At 46.4% G+C, this 23,289-nt stretch overlaps 1 protein-coding gene across 1 annotated transcript in view; it reads left to right on the top strand.

The window, feature by feature from the left end:
• Positions 1–23,289, top strand: part of LOC138580499 (protein spire homolog 1-like) — a 1,163,133-nt gene that overhangs the window by 50,103 nt on the left and 1,089,741 nt on the right. The window contains exon 2 of the mRNA XM_069651091.1: positions 7,007–7,038. Within this exon, the coding sequence (XP_069507192.1) occupies positions 7,007–7,038 (32 nt within the window). The remainder of the gene's footprint in view (positions 1–7,006; positions 7,039–23,289) is intronic.

Genomic DNA, 23,289 nt, shown 5'->3' with positions numbered 1-23,289 from the left:
ATTTTCACCTTACCTAGTCCCAGGTGCTTCTGACTTTATATAAACGTATTACTCTACCCCTGGAGATGACCTAAAATCAAATATTTGCACGTGTAGTGGGATCATGGGCTGGGATCGTGAGATTGGTTCTGCACCTGGTTTTTTGTAAAAAAAACACTACAACTGCAGTTGGCATCAGCACGGGGTGGACGGATCCTAAATGAGGCTGGGCCAGAATCTTGACTCTCGTTGGTGGGCATGCATGGCTACTCGGAAGTTCGCAAGGAAGCCTCTGCTTGCTATCCATTCCTAGCTTTTAGGGCATTTTGCCTGCTGTGGAGGACCGACCCATCTGTGCGCTTTTTGTTTTAGCATACTTGATGTTATGATGGTGATTTCAGGTCCACATGTTTCCGTGCGAGGCCAGTGGCGTGGAAATCTTTTTCTGGCTTAATTCTTAAATTGCCAGCATCGTTTATGGTATTCATGTGATTAGGAGACCCTTGCCATAGTGCTGTCGTGGAAAGCAAGGGATCCTCCCCATTCCCATGTATGTAGTGGGTGCTGATGCTACGCCCCTTGACTTCCCAGGGCCAGGCAGAGGCCATGCCAACACCCGGCCACCCCCCGTCCCAGTGAACAATCTCCCACTCACCTTGAAAGCTTGAAACGACGCATGATGGAAATCTACAAACACCCCAACTGAGAGATGGAAACACTGCAACCCCCCCCCCCCCCCCTTCCCCCACCCCACAAATCCCCATCCCCAATGAACATGGCCAAGCTTGCTTAGTCGAGGAGAGTGTGGCTTTTTAAAGAGGAAGTGTCGGAGTAGGAAAAGAGCTGGAGGTGGGACATTTATTTATACAGCGCGCGAGCAGCACAGGGGCATTGAGGCGCTTTTACTTGCAATAACTTGGTTACAGGCATGATAGCGGTTGTTGACACATTATGAATACTACAAAACTTCATACTGTTACAGATATTGCATTTGGTCATATACTACAACTTATATGATAGGTATTCGTGCTGGTGTGTCGGGCCTTATGTGAAGAGGGTAGTTTTCAGAGTTTTGCAGAAGGTGGTGAGGGAGGCCTCACCTCGGATACTGGGAGGTAGGGCGTTCCAGTGAGTGGGTGCAAGATGAGGGAAGCTGGATCCGCCCGCTCTGACTCTTTTTACTAGTGGCACAGAGAGCATGTAGGTGTATGGTGATCTGGTTGGCCTGATAGTGGAGACTGGGTGTATCCTTTGTGAGAGGTAGGCAGGAGCAGTGAGGTGAATGCACTTGTGGGTCAGTGTCCGGGCTTTGAATATGATACTTTCCTTTATTGGGAGCCAGTGGGCTAGTTTTCTTGCCTCAGAAATGTGTTCTCTTTTAGCAATGCCTTGGGCTGCCCGGAGAGTGTTGTTCTGTATTACTTGTAGTCTCTACATTTTTATTGGATGTTCCTAGAAAGAGTACGTTGCAGTAGTCTAGCCTAGAGCCGGTGATGGCTCTGGCTATATTGGTGCAATTCTCTTTGGAGAGAAAGGGTCAGACAGCGTTAAGTTTGGCATGATATGCAGCTGCGGAGGCTATTGCGTTGACTTGTCTATCCATGGATAGGCTGGAATCCAGGTAGACTCCCAGAGTTTTGACAGAATCTGAAGCAGGAATTTTGATGGAGTCAATTGTGAAGTGACTGAATTGGGCATCTGGATTTTTTAGTGTCGGGGGGAGAACCTACCAGGAAGAGTTCTGTCTTGTCAGAGTTGAGGCATAGTCCGTTGTCTGCCATCCAGGCATGGATGGTGTTGTAGAGGTTGTTCAGGGTCAGGGAGTCAGTGTCATAGTTACCTGTGAGGGTAAGGAGGATCGGAGTGTCGTCGGCGTAGTTAGTGTAGGAGATGCCCATAGCGTCGAGGATGAGGAAGAGGGGTTGTTGTATAGGGTGGGGGAGAGGCAGGAACCTTGGGGCACACCACAGAGTATGATGGTTGGTGATGCGGCGGCTAGGTCAGAGAATACTTGCATGGTTCTGTCTTGTAGGAAGGAGGTGATCCATGCTGTGGCCTCTGGAGAGAATTTGGCAGTGGAGGATAGGTAGTGGCATAGGACGCCATGATCAACTAGTTCGAAAGCCGCGGATAGGTCAAGGAGAAGAAGTGCTGGTTTACCCATGTCTCTAGCATCGTCCATCTGATTTTTCAGGTCAAGTAGGGCAGTTTCGGACCCGTGTTTGGGGTGGAAATCGGATTTGCGGAGTCCAAGGAGTTTGTTCTCTTCAATGAAGTGCTGAACCTGCAGATAGGCTGCTTTGTCCAATATTTTGAGGAGGAAAGGGACAGTGGTGATGGGTCTGTAGTTGTTAGGGGAGGTGGGATCGAGAGGAGTTTTTTTTTTTTTTTAAGAAGAGGGCGTACCCAAGCTTCCTTGAGGGAGGCATGGACTTTTCCTGTGGTAAAGGAGGCATTAGCAAAGGCTGTTAGCAAGGGAGCTAGCGCTCCGTGCAGTCTTTGATAATGGAGGCTGGGCATGCATCACCTTTGCAGTTAGAGGGTTTGATGTCGGGCATGACGGGCTCTGGCAGAAGAACAGGTTGGAGGGGTGAGCGGGGGCGATCAGTGACTACATATCTGCTGAAGGCTCCTTCCTGAAGGGAATGAGTGGTCCGATGACCACCTCACTATCCCAGGAGGTAAGTGGGTCCAGATGTAGATGACTAGCTACAACCAGCACATCTTGGGTGACTAGTACCACGCTCCCACTTGGATGATGTGTGCAGCAACGTTTTAACTCCTTTAGGCCGTGAAGGAACACTTCAACGTTGCTTTCTAGTACAGGGCTTGGATTTTAATCAGTTCCACTTGGTCTTCTTAAGCTGGAGGAAGTGCACTAGATTGACGGCCCGTTCTTTATTTCTTTTTTTAGAAAGTCCACTTCTCTTCCAGGAGGGAACTCCTCGGTCAAGCAAAACTGCCCTTGTGTTCCTTGATGTTTGTGTGTGCAGGCTGTTAGCCCAGGGAACCTGAGCAGAGAGCTACTATGTGGAGGGACTGCTTTTATTTTGTAGCTTGTTCCTTATGTTGCCCTGAAGGGTGGCCTTTAAAAAATACATTTTTTTTTTTTAAAAAAGTTGGATTTTGTACCTCCTGAAGGTATACAACCTTCTTTCGTTTGTACATACAAAGTTTTTAAAAGTGTAAATTCTGTTCTCTAGGTGTTTGCTATTCATCCAAAAAACAAGTTGATCACTATGGCATGTGAAAGGTAAACTCGATTACAAAAGATGTACAAACACTCTTGTACCCGAGGGGGAATGGGAGCAGCCTTTAAGAGTTCTGGGATCAGCTTTGTAGCAGGAAAGTAAAGGGCTATGGGTATCCCATTGCGAACCCTGCCTGGTTCTCTGTGAAGTGACGTTTTACTGAATTTGTCTGCAGCATTTGAGTGGTAAAAGGTCGGCCGGAGAGGGGCCCCGGGGGCAGTAAAATGGGTAGTATAGGAATGGTGGGTTGAGGGGTGGGCGGTGGAATGGGTGTGTTTGGGGATGACTGCCACCACCCTCATGAAAATGCCACAGTGAAATGTCCACCACGGTGAGTTGTCGCAGATCCGAGATGTGGATGCAAGCTGCTTTATGGCTTGCCAAACCCCGGAGATCATTTTACATTCCCCCTGTAGAGCCCTGGGTCTCAAGATCAACTTATTGTTTCAAAGGGTGACCTTATTATGGTTTTTCAGATGAGGAAAAACTCCAGATATTCAAATAGGTTGGCTGTACCAAACACACTGTTTGTTCCGTTCTACTATAGGGTTTGTGTGCCAAAACCTTCCTTTCCTCCCCCACACCTCATAAAATATTAACACCCTCCTGGTGTTATCCTTAAGCATGTTCTTGAAACAGTCCTTACTTGGGTGTGCTCCGACTTCTTTCCTTGTCTAGAGCCTAAATACATTACTTGGCGATGGGGCAGAACTTACTGTGTGTGCGCGCTTTTCATGCTGTTGACCTGAGTTTTGAATGATCCGTAATAATCCAATCGCACACCCAAATTACAAACTACCTGATGGCACAGTGTGAAGGGTTTTGATCCATGCTGAATCAATAGACTGGGTAGATGTGGGGATGAGCTGCCACCGCCCATCATTTCATCCCAGAGTCCAGGAGAACTGCGCAGTTGGCACAAGACCACTCCAAAGATACAACCTTCTTGTGGGGGGTTCCACATCACCACTGTAAGGATGCCATCAAAACAATGTTAAGCAAGGGTCCTATTCTATCAAGCAAAAGACCACTCTATTGAAATGCAGTAATTCAAGACAGATCCCAATAATGGGTGCAGTACCAGCTTTGTCCACAAACCGGCGCTAGCGGTCTAAACTCTGACAGGGAAACTGTATTTAGGAGTTGCAAGAGGGGCAGGGACTTCAAAGCCTGTTGGTTATTTGAACATCTTAGCCACCTGCTGTTCCCAGAGGCCAAGAGGCTGAGAACTCTTAACACCCCAGAGACTCACAACAGGAGGCAGGATATCACATGGCCCTTCTGAGTGAGAGGGAGGGGGGGGGGTTTCCCCTTCAGCCTGGAGGAGAGAGACAATAGCCCCTTTCAGTTGAATGGGGTATGTTAATTTTGAATGTTGGCTGTAAACAAAGAGCTGCCTGTGAGCAGAGACCTGTGATCCCTGACCCACCCAGCTTCAAGGGGCGGGCCAGACTTGAGTGTGGATTCATATTGCAGCAAATATATATTTTATAGAAACATTGATAACGTATTGTAACCAAATGACAGGAATGTACAACTTTGAGATTCTTAGTATGAAAAATGCCCTCACGATTTGAGTCCAAACTCCAATTTGTACCATGTTCTGGGGCAAAACCCTGCTATTTATCAATATTCCAGACACTGTGTTTAAGCTAGAGACATGGAAAGTTACTGGGATATATGTGGAAGGGGGGCGTACCTTTGTGTAATTTTTGATGAAAATCCCATATTGCAAAACCAACCAAAAAGCGAAAAATGTTGTCATTTCTGAATCCCAGCTCACAGGAACATGGGGCTTGAACAGAGACCTGTCTTGATTCATCTGCAATGTGTACATGTAATTTCAACAAATTGTGTATCTGGGAAATATGTATTTGGATCAGAAATAGATTTGTGTGTAAAGATGACAGGGGGGTGTTCTTTCTGGAGGCCATAAAAATGACATCACTCTGACGCACTATCCCTTCCCAAATCAGGGATCAAAGAATCTATTGACCTATCAAATTAAGAGAGGGGCAGGCTTAGCGAAGCTAGCCTCTCCACCCACTTTCTAAACACATAAATGCAGACCGGGACGGACAGAAAAGGGATTCAATTCCATTTGCTGCGGAGCGTGTTGACAGACGACTTCACATCCAGAGATCCAACACTTAGACTTCCAAGCTAAACAGAGACTACAGAACTTTGAACCAAGAAGGCCTACTGCAAGCGAAAGTATTTGTCAGCAGGCCTCAAATCTTTTGCAACTGAACTCTTCAAATAGCCGGGCTGAGCTGTTTGATTCTGGCCTAGAACCCTGTGACAGAAACATCCAGAAACAGGAGCCGTGCAGTGTCCAGAGAAGGCGGAACCCGATCCAGAGAACCGGTGCCTAGCAGACCCAGGACAGCAGAGCAGAGCTGACCCAGACAAGGCACTGACTTAGTGGGATTGCTTGATTGGAGTCACTTACAACAGATACTGACCCCCCACTACGTTGGGCAGGAAAAGAATGCAGACTTTGACTAGGTGCAAAATCGAGCAGCACAGAAACTTGGAATTGCTGTAATTGAATGTCTGTTGTACATTCTGGCCCGAACGGACATGGGTTTCTGATCCTGGTGTTCGAGATTTACCTGCCTTGTGAGAAAAGCCAAGCATATATGCATTGCAGGGAAGTTGGGAATTCTCTAAGTAACAGACTGTTACCAAACTATCCTGAACCGTTCTCTCTTAGCCTAACCTGCTGAACATGGTCTCAGAGGAAGATCCAGTCATTTCAAGCATGATCTGATGTCTGGTGTCCAAACCATCTGTCTGGTCCATGAAAAGCAACACATCATAATTGCCAGTCCCTCAGCCATCGAAGCCACTTGCATCAAGGATGGTGGGTCTCTGTGCCCCTATCAGCCTGAAAACCACAAATGTCATGGAGTAGACCCTTGGATAGAATTATTTTTCTTTTTATTTTTAAGCTGGTTGCTACCCGTTTTCTCTCAAATATGACTGGCAAATGGAAGATGCTTACATTTATAGCCACTGAAGTTGGGCCCTTCCAGATACTTAAGCGACTACATTAATGAATGCGATTTCCCATTCTATATCATAAAATCTGAGGTCTTATTGCAAACAATACATCCAATATGCATTCCATCTTGTGTGTGGTGTGAGCATTTTGTGCACCACTGGAGCATCACTGTCTCGTTTCATCAATGTCCACCTTTGTCACGATTACAGACTCCCTATTCACACCTCTATGGGACCTGCTATGGGATTTCTACATTTACTTTATTCATTTCTCCATTACTTGTATGTGACGTGCAACTATTTTAAACTCCTTATGCCACTGTCCTGATCAACATCTCCGATATCGATGTTACTTTCCATAATTTCAGTTTTTTTAAAAACAAAATCACATCCAGGTGGCCTTGAATATTTGCAGTCCGTTTGGATTCAAGCTTTGCATATGATGTATTGCTTAGGCTAGTTGTGCATTTTCTGGGGTCTTTTGAAGAACCGGATAGCATTTTACTTTTTATCTAGATCAGAGATCCTAGTTCTGTTGGGTGGGGCAAGCGGCTATGAACGAGGGTTGGCTGGTTTTCTAACCTAACCACCTAAATCCAGTTAATGACGTGAGGTGTTAATTGGTAGGTCAATTTAGAGATTTTCCTTTTTTTTTTGTACAGATTCCTATAAATGGCTTCATCAACTAATTTGTAAATGGTTACACGTTTTTGTACATTACGCGAGTTTTGAGTAACCATGGCACTCCCTTTTTATTTCTCCCTCTTCAGATGCGTTGAAACGAGTGAAAACGGACAAAGACGTAAGTTCCAGCGAGTCGAATATAAGTGTCAATCTTCAATTTTGGAAATTGGTTGAACAGAAAATATGCCAGATTTAATCCCCTTCCGAAGTACTTTACATCTGCTACTGTTGAAAAATGTATGCAAGGTTCTGGTTTAATTTATTCTACAAAATCTCCCAGCGCTTTTGTTTTCATCATGTCCGAGTAGTATGCTGTTCTCAATGTAGAAGCTGAGATTGGAGTAAACGAGTCAGTGGTACTTTCAGCACACATATTTTACCCACCATTTAAAAGTTCCACGCAATGTAGCATGAGGTCCGATTTGAATGATGGCATGTGCTGACTGTAGGGTGGCTTGCAGAAGAATGCAATGAATCTGAAGTGCTAGGTTTTAATGTTCTGATGTCCAAAGAGGGTGCAGGGCAGAAGGGTTCTAGTTCAAAAAATAACATTGCTCAGCAATATTTGATGGATTGACGTCTGCAGCTCTGCTGAGGCTGTAACGAGGCATGCACAATCCAATACTTGTAATGCAAGATTCCTTATTAACAATGGGCACTCCAAATAGTATTTTCTTTTGTTTCAGAAACCTCTTTTGACAGGTTTGTATCATCAATCATCAATCGATATATATATTCTGGCTTCTCATTCCTTCTAACATTGGCCAGTAGTCTATGATTTAACTTTTTTGGCATACAAAGATGTGTCCAATTCATGTTCAAACCAGCCCCAGTTCCGCCAATGTATTACTCTAATTTCTCTTTTGCAACGTTTATTGCCGAAATACTGCATCAGAAGTGCATGCAAGGATGAATCTTAATGCTCCCAAAAAGTTTTATGAGCCGTGTTCTCCAGCTGTGCCCCTGATTTCCACTGCTAATGTTTGTTGTTGCGGCGCAAATTGGCATGATGTTTGAAGTAGTCCATAATGGATATGCCTTATTTATTATTGTGCATTTGTTAGGCGCCTATACAACCGAGTGGTGTTTCCAGGCGCCATAATGTCTTAATGTACTTTGAATGTCCAAGAATGTGTTTAATCACTTTTCTTAAGGTAATTATGGACAAAAAGGCACAATTTTTAATTAAATGTAGTTTGATTTTTTTTTAAACATTTTTTTCTTAAATAAGCATTTGTTTAATATAACCACAATACACGATGGTATGATTGAGAAGGCATATCGGGAATAGGAATTTAGCACAACAAAGACTTCCTTTCCATTGGTGATCCAAGACTAAAGATGAGCCTGTAATTTTGTAACTGACAAGTCTGTTTCCCTACTTTGTTCTGCTCCCCCACAGTAAACTAATTATTTAATAAACCATCACAACTCTGTGTGTAGGTATTTAGTTTGCAAGAGCTATTACTTGCAGTTTTCTGCTTATGGACAAGGCCTCAACCACATATTCAAACATCTGTCTGCCCTTTCCTATACTTCCATACTTAAAATAACTATATTACTTGGTTCATAATGATCAAAGGCGACATTAATTCAACACCCATGTGTACTGGGCACGTAAGTTCTCTGTGGTTATTGGCCTGGTAGTGCATCACCGGATGCCAGGTTTTTGGGAATTTGTTGGATTGGTGTGATTTTAGCTGTCAGATGTGGAACGTTCCGGGTCTTGATGAGCCACAGATTTGAGCCCATAGCTTCTTTTTGCCCCAGAAGGTGCCAATGACTAGTTTTACAGTAAGTAAAATTAGTTTCCAATGTTGACCCTGAGAAGCTGGCTGGATACACCTCCAGGTGGACCTAGAAGCATATTTATTTTTTAATCATTGAAGTATAGTGTGATGCAGTAAATGGTTCTTCATTATAATGTATAATAAGTAAAACCATTCTTTAAAATGCACCTTGACAATTTATAATACATTTAAGAATGATATGTAATGCATAGAAAGGGAACATTCCTCCAATATTTATAACTGTTCTTTTATAATGCTCTTAATACCAGCAAGTGGTTCCTGAGTGCGGGAATCGGGATTTTAACCTGTGTTGCGCTGCGTTGTCTTGCTTCCAAGAGAAACTCATTGCCCCTGATCTATCCTCCCTGAGGAATCTCTTCTCCCATGTAATCTATGCTCCTAGGTTAGGCGCGATGGGCAAAAATGACAAAAGTGATCTGTTTTCAACGTCTCTTCTACTAACAATTACCAAGAACCGGAACACGCAGAGCAGTAAATTTCATACAAGTCGTGTGTGGTGAGCATCCTCCGGTATTCTAGTTAATCTGCGTAATCTCCTGTTTATAGTACCCGATCTGACCACAAAAGTGATGGGTGGAAGGTTTCAAATGAATCTAAACCACTGGCAATTGCTCTGGGCCAACCTTCCACACCACCGTTTTTTAGCCCGTCTGCGCCATTGCAAAAGGGGACCAGACGTGGGTCCCGTGCCTGCTGGGCCTAGAGACCCAAGCTACTCATCACTGATGAGCCCCAACAAGGGTGAAACTTGTTTGGGGATGCTTGTGGTCTCGTGCAGAAGGGATGTGACCAAGCAGTTCGGGCTGGACTTCCCCTTTTGGGGTGGGGCCAAGCCTGATTTGCATATGGTCTTTTCCCTTCTGTAATGGCTTGGCAGGCGAAGAACGATGGTCTGGAGGGTTGCCCCGAGCAATGCCAGTGGTTAAGATTCAGTCTAAACCTTCCAGCCATCACCTCTGTTTTTGCTATAGTACCCGATCATGCACCACTTGCCACTAAAATCAATACAAAATGTAATCTAATTAACAAATATTCTCTGTCCAACAGAGGGAAACTAAGTTGTATAAGGCGGGGGGGGGGGAGAGCCGGTGGGGGGCGGAGTGAAGGCAAAACCTGGTAATGATTTTAATTTAGTTACATGCACATGATCATTGGTCTAATCCCACAGTTAGGGCTTCATAAATTCTTGGTTCAAAATAAGCTCTAGGCTTCAGTCCACCGTCCAAGCTATAGTATCATTCCTAGGCATGAGCTGCTTTGTGGCACCTGGCCTATGTTATATAGCCCAAGATGGCCAGCAAAAGGCAGGCTGAAATGATTATTCCTGGATTTCAAGACAATAGTGAGTCTGTCATAATGTAGAAGTGTTGCATAAAACAATACTACAGAAAGGTTTGTGTTCAGGGCAACATCACCAAATGCGTAGCAGAAAACATGTTCCACCACATTGGCTCCAGGACCCCTCACAATGTGAGTTTGAGAACCTACCATGTATCACCAGGTAAATGGTTTGTGTGCAAGCTCTATTTTTCTGGCTACATATGCAGGGCCTTTTCGTTGTATCCCGGATGACCTCTCCACCTTATTCAGTGAGCTCTGTTTCATAATTAGTTTCTCTTTTTAACGAATAATGCACGTTGTACTGTTTTTCAGACTCCAAGATCGCTTTGAGGCAGATATCTAGCTCTTTGAGCTTTCATGGTTTGTAAGTCTTTGCAGGGAGTGGTTTTGTTACGCCTAGTTTATAGTGCTAAAACACCAAGTGTCCTAATTGGAGGGATTCTACTGTTCTTTTTCCCAATTTGTAGTTACTTTGCATTCCTGAAACTATTGCCTTCTCTCCTCTTAACAGATCAGCAAGACTTGGGTGATCATTACGAGTCCGGCGCAAATATGACGTAATTCGGCAATATTACTGTTACTGCTGTGATTACCGGTGGAATTACCACCGTATCATGACCGGACAATAACAACCCTCCAGCCCCCCCCAACCCCCTGTTGGTACCGCTAATACTGTCTGGCAGTATTGCCACCGACCGCCAACAAGTCATCTGGCGGTAATACCACCCATATTCAACTGTATTACTGTCACACTTATGGTATTACCACTGGCGGAAATAACGTCACCACTGGAATTGGAAGCACAGTGGCAGCCATCTTTAAAAACCTCAATCCACTCTAAATCTCATTTCTTGTTGCCACCTGGAAACAATATTAGGTACCTCATCATGTCACATGATAAGGGAAAGGCTTGCATTCCTGAGCTGAGGCTGCGCAAGCCTAGGTTCTCAGAGGGAGCTCAACATGCTGGCAGAGACAGTAGTGCAGCATGCAGAGGGGCTGTTTGGGAGCAGGCAGCGGAAGACCTCTGTACAGAGGCAGGCTGCTATATGGACATTCATCTGTGACAAGGTGATGGCTGTGGGCGCTGTTCCACATGATCTAGAGGACTGCCATAAAAGTTGGAACGGCCGGAATTTGAGGGTCTGCAGCCTAATCTCATGCAACCGAGGGGGAGTGCCTCACCCTCAGGACATGGGAGGAGAAGGCCAGCTCCATCGTCCACATGAAGGGCACTGAGGAGATCGGGAGCACAGAGGCTGGAGCAGGAAGGCACAGCAATGACGGTAAGTCTACCAGATCCCATGTACATGTTCATGTGAATACACTGGCCAATAGCATGCACCCCCGGCACAGATTAGCACAATGGGCAAGAGAATGGCTTACTTGCAGGGTTTGATGAAGGTGGCGAGAAAAGTTGGTCCCACTATTACAATGGGGCGAAGAGTCTTCACAGACCTTCTAGGACGACCAGATGCAGAGGGGTCCAGCGGGCTCAGGATGCCAAACCTTCCAGCGGTTCCTCGACTCGGCTGCTTGGTTTCAGGATACTTGGATCCTATCCTTAGTTCAGTGGGAACACAGGAGATCGACATGGTATGGGTGTTTGGAGCCTTCTCTTATCCAGAATCTCCTTCGCGCCAAAATGAAGAGGACCCAATGCGAGATCTGCTCACATACAGGCATACAATACGTGCACCTATCACATGGTCCCAGTCATTCACAGCACACCAGACTCTCTGGCACCCAGGATGCGGATTACAACTAGACAGTCCAGCTCACATCCTGGGGAACACACACAATACCTGCAGAAGCCTGCGAAATCTTGGAATTTCTTGTGAAAATGCATGCCTAAATCGGGACTGACCCGGGTTGGCTTGACCTGGGGAAGGTGAAGGGGCAAGATGGCCAAAGAACAGGACAAAGAACCTTGTGGCATGGACATTTTGTAGCCAGGCCACCTTTCTGTGGTAAACTCGGTTTGCATGGCAGGAAAGGGTTAAACATCTAGGAAAAGATAAACTGCCACCAGCCCTGTCCAAGGCATAGCCCTAGGGCCTTTAGTAATGAAAGGAAGGCCCAAGTGCACTGTACTATAAGGTACATTGCGCACTTGCAACATTTTGCAGAAAAGTTGCAACATTGGAAAAGAATAAGGGAAACAAAGTCTCCCAGTACTCACTGTCTTTAAGGGCATGTCAGTTTCCCCATGACAAAGTGAGCGAAAAGCCCGGGGGAGTGCGGCTGTAGGCTGTGCTCCACTGGCAAAGTCGGACTATGGTGTTGTATGGTGTTCAACAGCAGCAAAAAGATGGGGGGTGTGGGGGTACACAACTGGAGGGAAAACTTCACATAAATGTGAATCCTCCCTAACCCACTCCCCTCCCAGACCAAGGACAGGGGGAATTAATCCACCCCTGGATGAGTCTCATGTTCAGGTCGGTTAAACATTCGGGACAACCCATCAGCATTGCTATACTTGGACACCTGGCCTATGCTCAATAGTGAAGCCCAAGCCTTTAAGGCTTATGGACCTCCTGAGCAACTTTGGATTCTCTCCATTCATGTTCATTAGCCACTTTAAGGGCATATGGTCAGTTTGCACAGTGAAGTGGGTCCCATATGACCTCTCCTTCCTTAGGGCCCACACAAGAGAAACATTCTTTCTCTACTGCGGACCATCTGAGCTCTGTCCTTAAACTGGTGACTAATGAAGCTGATAGGGTGTTCCTTACCCTTCTCATCTACTTGTGATAGTGCAGGTCCTATCCCAGTGTCGGAGGCATCCCTCTGCACAATAAAAGGTCTTTGGTAATCAGGGGCCCTGAGAACAGCAGCCTGGTACAGCAGTCTTCTAAGCCATTGAAGGCCTTCACACACACCTCTGACCAAGTTACCTTCTTGGGTTTCTTAGTTGTGAGAGCAGTCAGAGGGGCAGCTATGGTGCTGTAGCCTGCCATGGCATTCCTGTAGTACCCAGTGAGTCCTGAAAAGGCTGTCACTTGTGTTTGTGTAGTGGGGGTAGGCCAGTATTTTACTGCTTGTACTTTACTGGGTAGAGGCTGTACCCTACCTCTGCCTACTTAATGCCCAAGGTAGACCACTGAACCTTGTCCAATCTGTCACTTACTGGCCTTCATGGTCAAGCAGGCCTTGTGAAGAGCCTGCAACACAATCCTAAAGTGTTTCACATGATCCTCCGAGGTGGCACTGAAAACTGCTAGATAATCCAGATATGCTAGACCGAATTCAGCCAACCAATTAACGACATGATTCACAAGTGTCTGGAAAGTAGCAGGTGCATTCTTGAACCGAAAAGGCATTACCCTGAACTGGTAAAGACCCTCTGGTGTTGAGAAAGCGGTCTTCCCCTTGGCATGTTCTGCAAGAGCTATTTGCCAATGGCCTGCAGTGAGGTCAAATGTGTTGAGGTATTTGGAGGCACCCAAAGTATCCACCAGCTCATCTGTTCTAGGCAAGGGGTGTGCATCTGTCTCGATGACAGCATTCAGAGTCCTGTAATGCGCACAGAACCTCAACTCAGAGGGACCTTTCTTTGGAACCATAAACCACAGGGCTGGAACAAGGACTACTGAAGGGTTCAATCACCCCAAGGTCCAACATCTTATTGACCTCTGTCTTAATGTAAGACATTACTTTGTTCGACATTCTGAATCCCCTACGTTTAGTAAGTACACGATCTCCTGTGTTAATGTCATGTTTGCACTAAGGTGTCAAACCATGAGCATGTGAGAACAAGGGGGAAACTGCCATGGCAAACTTTTCACCTTCTTGTTGAACAGAAGTCAGCTGAGGGGCCACTTTGACACCCTCAATGGAGCCATCTGAAGGACTGCCTTGGAACAGGTCAGGGAGAGTTTCTGAATCCAACAGCAGTGCAGCTATTTCAACTCTTGGGATGAAAGCCTTTATTTACATGGAACACTTTTGGAGCTTGTCCAGCCCGTCCAAGGTCCACTAAATAGTTGACCTCACCCAGTGACTCCACCACTGTGTAAGGGCCTAGCCATATGTCCTGTAAAGCTCTAGGCCTTAAGGGATTCATGTTCAGGACTTGCTGTCCTGGTGTGAAATTGATGAGGACTGCTTTTTTTGTCATACCAATGTTTTACCAGTGCCTGCCCTGCCTTCACGTTCTCACTAGCCAGATCCATCAGGAGTACCATCATGTTTCTGAGTCCTAGCACATAGTCTACTACATTGGTAGTGACGGAGGGAGTGTGCATCTTCCACCCCTCCTTGACTTTTGCTAAGGGTCCCCTCACGGGGTGACCAAAAAGGATCTCGAATGGGCTGAAGCCAACAACCTCCTGAGATACTTCTCTGTAGGCAAACAGAAAGCATGGCAAAAGATCCTTACTGTAACCAGAGTTCTGTTTGGAAGGATAACTCCCACTGCCCTGTGCATTTTCCTGTGACTTGACATTACTCTTTTTCTGGCTCTTTTTGGAGGAAGCTTGATCAGACCCCTTCCCTCCCCCCCACCCTCTTTATCTTTGGACTTTTCAACCTTCTCCTGCTTACCAGGATGAGTCTTGTCCTTATGGGACACTCTGTGACACCCACAAGTCTGCTGCTATGGCCAGCTTCTTAGGATGTAACTCATTTGAATCTGCCAAATGCTGCTTAAGCGCAGGGGAACAAGATGCAAAAATATGTTCAACCATGACAAGACATACCATAGCCTCAAAGGTGGAGACCTTATAGCCTTCAACCCAGCCAGTCAAGTTCTTCAAAGAATCAGTCACGTATGACACCCAAGTACTAGCTTCTTTCTTTTCGTACTCTCTAAACCTCTTCAAGTATTGGGCAGGAGTCTTCCCACACTTTAAGATGAGTTTGCTTTAACATTGAAAAATCTACTTTCAGCTTTTAACATCTCCATAATAGCACTGCAGCCAGAATGGGGTCGTCTGCTGAGCAACCATGCAATCCTATATTCATTTTCAACCTCTTGAACGTCACAAGCATACTGGAATGCATTCAGCCAGTCCATAATGTCATTCTTCTCATCGTACACACTGAGCAGATCTTTAGGAAATCTTGGATGAGAGGAGGACCCAGACTCATGTCCAGATCTCTTGGATCCATTGGAAACCTGAAGCTTGGCCAGTTCCAACTGGTGATCCCTGTCCTTTTTGTTTTTCTACCTGCTTCATCTCAGTTTAGCCATGTGAAATTCAAGCTCCTTCTGCTTAAACAGCAGCTCTTGCTTCTTGAATTCCAACATGGGCTCCGCATCAGAGCTGGCAGAGCAAACTTGGACATTACATCATCCCTGTCATCATGGGCACAACAAATGAGGGCAGCGACCGAACTGTCAGTGGAAGCAGATCCACCTCTCTCTGCACTTTCTTTGGATCATTTCCAATTTGTATCTTGAGCAGGCCAAGTTCTCTCACTACACAGCATTCTCAATGTTTCAGATTTGGAAGCATTCAAGGTTATATTGGTAATTGTTTCCATTTTTCTAGATAGGCTGGTGGCCTTTAGAGTTATCACTACTTAGTCAATATGTGTCCTGGGTGGGGGTGATCTGAAATGCCTTCACTGGTGTGCATCATTGGATACCTTCAGTCTTATCCCATTGCTGTACACCAATTTAAGATGGAGTTCTGAACTCTGACCTGGTGGACAGAGGTTTAGGAGGCCAGCATAGTTTCTTGGAACAGGGTAACCTTCTGGACAAGCCAGACCAATCAAGGTAACATTGTTGGTGGTCAAGACTAGGTCTCAGGAGGGCTGAGGGTGACTGAAAGACCTCAGTGAGCACACAGAGCAAGGACACTACAAATCACTGTCAGGTGTACTTATATTAAAATTTATTCAAGGCCTTTGAAGTTTAACACACAAACAGTAATACTTTTAAACCAACACACTCCTACTAAAATACATATATACAAGACCAAGTGGCCTAAAGGGTTAAACACTCAGAATGGATCCACAACCTGCAAGGGAAGGAAACGGGCAGTGCAAATTATCTTTAGTCAGTTCTGCAGTAATCACAATCCTAACTGAAAGGCAGTCCAGTCCCTAAAAAGAGGGGAGCCTATTGCGCAAATGTACTTGCAATGCTGGCGCATGCGGTAGTGCAGATGGGTAAAAACTGGGTCTCTTGTAGGGTAGGGTCTGTATCAGCTCAGCAAGGTGGGTGAGGTGATGGAGAATAAGTTACCAAGGCCGAACGCACGAGAATATAGCTATACCGGACCGGCAGGTCAAACGGAGGAGAAAGGTGGCAAGACCTGGAAGGACGTCTAAGGGGGATCTGCCCATGCCAACTCAGATCCATGAAGCCTCTGAAAGGGAAATCATAAGTACAGGAGTTGCAGCTGGCGTGCATGGAACAGAGGTCCACGGTGCATGGGGGCCCACCTGCATTGATGCCACCGGCGGGGAGGCGTGCTGGCTACCATAGTACCATCCTTTACTTTAGAGGCAAGACAAGCCAATGGGTTCAACACAGCCTGTGAGTCTGAGGAAGCTGGTGGCAAACAGACGTGTGTTGAGCTCAAGGTTGCAAGTAGAAACATTCATTGAAAGCTGGAACTTGGATCAAAATGTGTGTGTTTGAACTTTTTTGTGAAATCCCAAAAAAGGGCCAGTTGCAGAGTTGTCAGGCGCCGTTGGAGTGCTCAGTTGAAGGACTTTAGCTGGCCCCTTTTTTTTGTTGAAAACAGTACCAGAAGGCCTTAGGAAATGGCAACGTGAGTGGTCCTACAAAGGTCACATCAAGTCTTTTTTTCAATCGAAAGTACATGTCCCATGGCCGAGAGAAAGTTAGGGAAGGGGAACCCTGCTTTCTGGCGAAATTCGGCAAATCATGAACTCTGTGAAAGATGGCAATGTGAACCCGACTGAGGAATGCCAGGGTGAAGGCTACTGAGTGAATCCTGCATTGAGATAAAGCGGAGTAAACTGTATATTTGGCAAACGTGAGTCCGGCTGAGGAATGTCTGCGAGTTGGGGTGAAGAGTAATACACCTAGAAGCATTGTGTTGACGAAAGTGAACTCAGTTGAGGGTTGTCCACAGTGGTGGTTGGCGACGCTCAAGAAGAATATAATTATATCAGGAAGACGGGGAAGCTATGCTTCGAGCAACGTGTGGTTAAAAACTCAGTGCAAACCTGGGGTTATCTAAACCTGGCGACATTTAACATGAAGTTACCCGTTCAAATAAAAGTGATAAGCAATGATTGATGGGTACACCATTAAACTCAACTTTATGCAAGGCCCAACAATCTTAGTACCTCCAATCTTTCATGTCAAGTTAAATGCTTTTGATTGAAAGTTCAACAAGATGACATCCTAAATTTCATAAAGTAATTCCCGAGTGCTGGGGCCAGACGGACTCAATCGAATGCTTAAAGATAATCCCAAAGCATGGGCGAGAATACTGTACAATATATTTAGCGTGGTCCTAATTTCTGGAATTATCCCTCAGTCATGCCGACAGTCCATTAAAGTGCTGATTTTCGAGAAGGGTGATCGGTCGGATCCCATCAATTACAGGCTGATTGCCCTTCTTGATGCACCTGGTAAGATCTTTTCTAGAATCATCTTGAAGGAGTTCAGTGAATGGACCCTATGCAGCCAACAGCGTAACTGCTGGCAAACAGGATTTGTTCGAGGACTGGGTTCTTCAATCAACCTGTTTACTATACAACAATCGCACTATTGTACGGGATCACCATTATATATGGTCTTTGTGGGCTTCAAGTCCGCATTTGACTGTCTTTTTTTTTTTTTTTTTTTTTTTTTTAAAATCTGTGACATGTCTCACGAATTTAAGAATATTAATAGCGATGCTCCGAAAATCAATGGTGTGCAGACTCCTGTTCTCCTCTATGCTGACGATCTAGTCTTAATGTCTAAATCCCCACAGCGATTGCAATGGTTGCTAGATGACCGATCGGCCTATAAGTAAAAATCTTGATTTGCCCAAAACAAAAATATGTAATAAGAATACTATGTACAAAGGTACACAAATATGGACATTGAACAATGTTAAACTAGAGAAAGTACACCACTACACATTTTGGGGTGGTCATTGGTAGTAATGAACGTAGTAAAGAGTATGAAGTGAACTTGAATAGAAAATCACAGACTGCTATATCGCAATCAGTAATGATTATGAAACGATATGGGAAATGTACCCTAAATTCGATCATCACTTTCTTCCTTCAAAAGGTAACCCCCATAATATTGTATGGTGTGGAAACTATGCCAATTCTTAGTTAACTAAAGCTTGTCAAAATTGCAAGCCAGTATTGGAGAAGTATATTGAAGTTACCAAAATGTGCCCCAGTATCATGGATACAATAGGAGTGTGGGTTGATATCCTTGTATGCTAGATACAGGTGGCAGCTTATATCATTCTTTAGAAAATGTTTACTGGCACCAGATCCAGAAATGTTATTGGGTGTTATAGCCACACATATCTTTGGCTACTGTCATGAGTTTTTGCGTAATTTGAGAGAATCGGTCATTCAATCGTTGTGTGAACTAGAAGCTACCATTCAACTCCTGTTACAAATTCCTGGTTGTGTGAAGACAAAAATATTTGAACAAGATAATCTGGGTGATTCATGGATGATTGTGCGCTGAAATCTGTGGCGCAAGTGTGAAAAATGCAGCGCACATGTGCGCTGATTCATGGAAGGCACTGCCCCTGGCTTACCTGGGATCTGCGCTGAATCCGCACGTGGTGCACAAGTCACTGCAAAATCCCAAAAGCTGTGCGCGAAGGCACACAACGTCCAGCGTACACACCTAAAAGGGGGCACAACACGTGGAATGGGCAACATGCGAAAATGTGGGCATAACAGGGGAAGTTCAGCAGTGAAATCCCTGCAACGCCCACACGCTCTAACACGTATTCATGGAATTGAACAGGGCAAACCCGCACATGCCAAGACGCGCAAAGCCAGAAACGCGTCTGCCATGCAAAAGCAGGTGGAAACGTCCCCGCGCAGCATAAAAGGGCGCACAAACAAGCATATACAGATACGATGAATGTCCTATTTCTCGCAGCAGTTATCGTGGGACACTGCAGGAGGAGGAAGAGGATAGCCAGGCCCCACATTTTCTTACCCAGGACCAGTGTTTTTAGGACGCCTGATGAGGTCTATGGCAGGTATAGGTTTCTACCTCATACCATCCTAGACCTGGTCACTGAGTGGCAGGACAACCTCACATCACCCACCTTGTGCTCCCAAGCACTGAGCCCCTTGGAAAAGGTGCTCATTGTCCTGCAATTCTTGGCCACTGGGTAATTTCAGCAGATAACTGCCATAGGTGGGGGCGGGGGGTTCTCACAGGCCACGCAGTCAAGCTGCCTATACCAGGTGTTGGCAATCATGACTGTATGCCTTTCAGTCTGCAGGCACATATACATGCCCAGATCACCCGCAGAAAGGCAGGCTGTGGTCCAGCACTTTTACGAGGTGGCACACTTTGCCAACATGCTAGGTGCGATTGATTGCTCAGTGGCCCTAGAGCCACATGGTTGCACATCTATCACAACTGCAAGCACTGCATTCCATGAACGTGCAGGTTGTATGTGATGCCAAGGGAATCGTCACCTCTGTCTATGCAAACTATCCGGGGTCCACCCATGACAGTTTTATATTCAGAATGTCAGCCCTACACTGGGACCTGGAAGCTAGGAGGCATGGCAACACATGGCTTATTGGTGAGTACAAATGCCTGTGCACATGCATGTCACACACAAATACACAAACCCAACTAATGACAACCATTATCACCTCGCCAGGGGACAGTGCCTACCCTCTGAGCACCTAGATGATGATGCCAATACGGAAACCCCACCCAGATACAATGCAGCCCATATTGCAACCCAGGGCGTAGTGGAGCGCACATTCATGGTGCTCAAGTCACATTTCCGCTCCCTTGACCGCTCTGATGGGCAGCTACTATATGCGCCCCCAGTAGTGTGCAGGATCATTTTTGGCAGCATGTGTCCTGCACAATGTTGCAACCATGTGGGGCGTACCGGTGGACATGGTGGTGCCCCCACATCCCCAACCACACACAGCCGCTGCACATGGGAGGGGAAAGGGCATGTGGCGAGGCACCCCGTACCCAGGTTGTGGCTACAATTTTCACCTAAACTCCCCCCACACCACGTGCGGAGTCCACATAGGCCTGGCACATTCCCTGTCTCAATTGATGATAAAGGGACAGTCATCTGTCACAACCTTAACACCCTGAGAATGTGCCCTTGGAATTGCAGCATTGTGTGCATCCCATGCCACTTAAATCAACACATTCTCATGTGACCAAAAGTCACACATGCAAGCTACAGATTTCACCCCCTCCATGCAAAATAGCACATCCAAATGCTGATATGTCACATAAACCGCCCTCTACCCCATGTTACCCACCCCACACACCATGCCATGCAATGTGATAACTTCAATAAAAATATCAATACACATGACACAACCACCACGAAGTGCACCATTACAAATGGAAGCAGGCCACCGACAATCCCCTCAGACACGGACTCTGAAGGAAAAGAGGGAGCAAAAATATCCAACCTATATGAAAAGGAAGTAAATGCATGCCACCAAAGGTGTGACCACCAAAACCTTGAACCTTTGGTGGCATGCATTTCAGGCAGCAGCATTAACTGAGCGCACAGACACCAGTTCAGCCCGGCGGGCCCTGTTGGAGGCTGCCGTGCCCAGCCTGAGTGAGTGGCACGTGGACTGCATTGCCTGCTGCTGGAGCTCCACCTGCCTATTGGAGGGGAGAATAGAATCTGCCACACGTAATCTCTCTTCCCCCCCCCCCCCTGTTGCTGTGCAATGGAATGCATGGCATTGTTCCCCGGCAGTGCACGGCCACCGCTTTGCTGGACACCACACCTGTTGGGCCCAAGGAGACGTGGTCCTTGCTGTGCTGGCACTGCCTGTGGCTACAGGACTGCATTCCACCATCTATCTGCTGCCCCAGGAACTGGTGTGGAGCATGACCCTGCACCCGTAACCACCACAGGTGGCCATTCAAACACTACACTGACTGGCCCCTTGAGGGCTCAACCCCCACTGCAGTTGTGGCAGACAGAATAGCGTCCACTGCAGAATCACCCACCATCGAGGGCGTGGATTGATGAGCATATGATTCAACATCAGTCAAAGAGATCCTCCGAGCCGTACCCAGAGGCAGGCCTGGAGAGGATGGCCTGGAGCACCAATGGATGTTAGCGGCCTACCACCCCACGACCACCACTGGTGCATGGTGGTTGACCTGAACCCTCCACCCTGTCTGCCAGCTCCTCCTCTGCGTCCGGTGTCTCATTACCTGTAACAAAATACAAAAACACATGAGCACACGTCAGCAGCACATACCACACACAGAGAACACAATATTGACAGCCAACACTTGAGGCAGCCATGTCACACACAACACAAACTCCAGCATGAATGCACTGGCAATGAAATGGGACCTTGAAAGCAGACATGGATGCATGTCAAATGTGAAACCCACACATGTACTGCATGTTGCATATCGCCTGCATCACACGCAACCTTCTGGCAGGCATAGATCTTAGCCGAAATTTACAGATGGCAACAAAGAGATGGCACATATTATAGCCATGGCACAATTCCCAAATAGCCAAAGCAGTAAGTCAAATAGAACTGTCCATGATGCATTTATAATGCATGCCAACATGCACTACAAGTAAATAATTATATATAAAGGTACACTTGTCACAGGATGCAACCATGCAAGTGCATTGAAACAAGTGAAGGGAGGCACATGGATACATGCATGCCAGGTCACTTTGACATCACACAAGTGAATAGGCATGTTGAAGGGTGAAACATGGTTCAGAAGTGCGTGCGTGGGTGCAGTGCAGCACATGTGTACATCCTCAACTATCAATACAACCAAAAAGTAGTGATGTCAATCTCGTGACATGACTGCACTGTAAGGGCAAGTTCAGTCATGTGCCAAGTGTTGGCACTGGGTTGTAGGAATGTAGTGAACCCCCCCGTCCCCCCACTCCCCCCGAGGAATGGCAGAGAGGCAGTGCATGGCTCTGAATGACTGACCAGCGTACTGTGCAGTTGCAGACAGTGTTGGCAGGTGTCAATTGCATCATCTCAGTCAACAGACTACAGCAGATGAGAGAGGGACAGAAAGCAGGACACATGAGGAACCATCACAAGTAAATCTATACAGGCAGAAGCCACACCAGTTGCCTAGAGGCAGGGTGGCTGTAACATAGGGGAGCCTGTGCTCGACACAGACAAGGACACCCTAAACATGTGCGTGATGAGGAAGTTACCCCGAGTGAGCATGATATGGATGACCAAATACCATGAGACAGATAAAATACCGGAGATGTAGCACAATGAGTAGCCTGCCACTGACCCATAGGGGCTTGCAGGGAATGCAATGGTCCATGAATGAACAATCATGTCCACTTTGAGCCTGTGCCATCTGCACGGTCCATGTGAGACCATGGGAGTAGTCCAACACGGAAATCGCCAGTACCATGGAGACGGTGAGCTGCAGGATGGTGGAGAGGCAAGGAAACATGCCTGTGAGGAGCAGCTTGCAGGGTGACCTCACAAAGCCGTCGGTCATGTGACGACAGGCCGAGTGTTGGGTGGAACACCACAGGCTAAATTTAAACATGTTGATGAGCTTGAACATGGACAGGAGAGGCTGTGAGTGACTCATGTAAGTAAGGTGCATGTGTGGTGATGACTGCCCCCGTGTGCAGCACATGGCCTGCATGCAGACTGCATCACGACAAGCACGCTTAAGTCAAGCATTGGATGTGTCACACATGGTACTCATTAATACAGAGCCTGAACTGGCAGACTATCCCAACACATCACACAAGCAAAACGCACATGGGCTGGACACATGCATCAACACTCAGCGGACGTTGTGTCATAATCCGGCATATCTCCTGCTCCCTGGATTAGTCCCTGATTGATTAACTCTGCAGCTATTTCCCCGTGACGAGTGAGTTCATCCTCCTCTGGAGGTGGCCCACTGCCAGTCACCAGAACCAAGGCGTAATTAGAGGCCCGCTTTTGTTTTGCACAGCGTCTGAGTTCAGTCCAACGCTTGTAGAAATCCTGGGCTGTGGGCCTCTGAAATCCCATGGCACTTAGGCACTGCCAGTGGACCTGACCCTGGGCAGGCATAG

Source organism: Ambystoma mexicanum, chromosome 3p, assembly GCF_040938575.1.
Source record: "Ambystoma mexicanum isolate Mex_15411 chromosome 3p, UKY_AmexF1_1, whole genome shotgun sequence".
Taxonomy (NCBI): domain Eukaryota; kingdom Metazoa; phylum Chordata; class Amphibia; order Caudata; family Ambystomatidae; genus Ambystoma; species Ambystoma mexicanum.
Note: the sequence above shows the minus strand (reverse complement) of the source record. Positions and strands in the feature narration are given on the sequence as shown.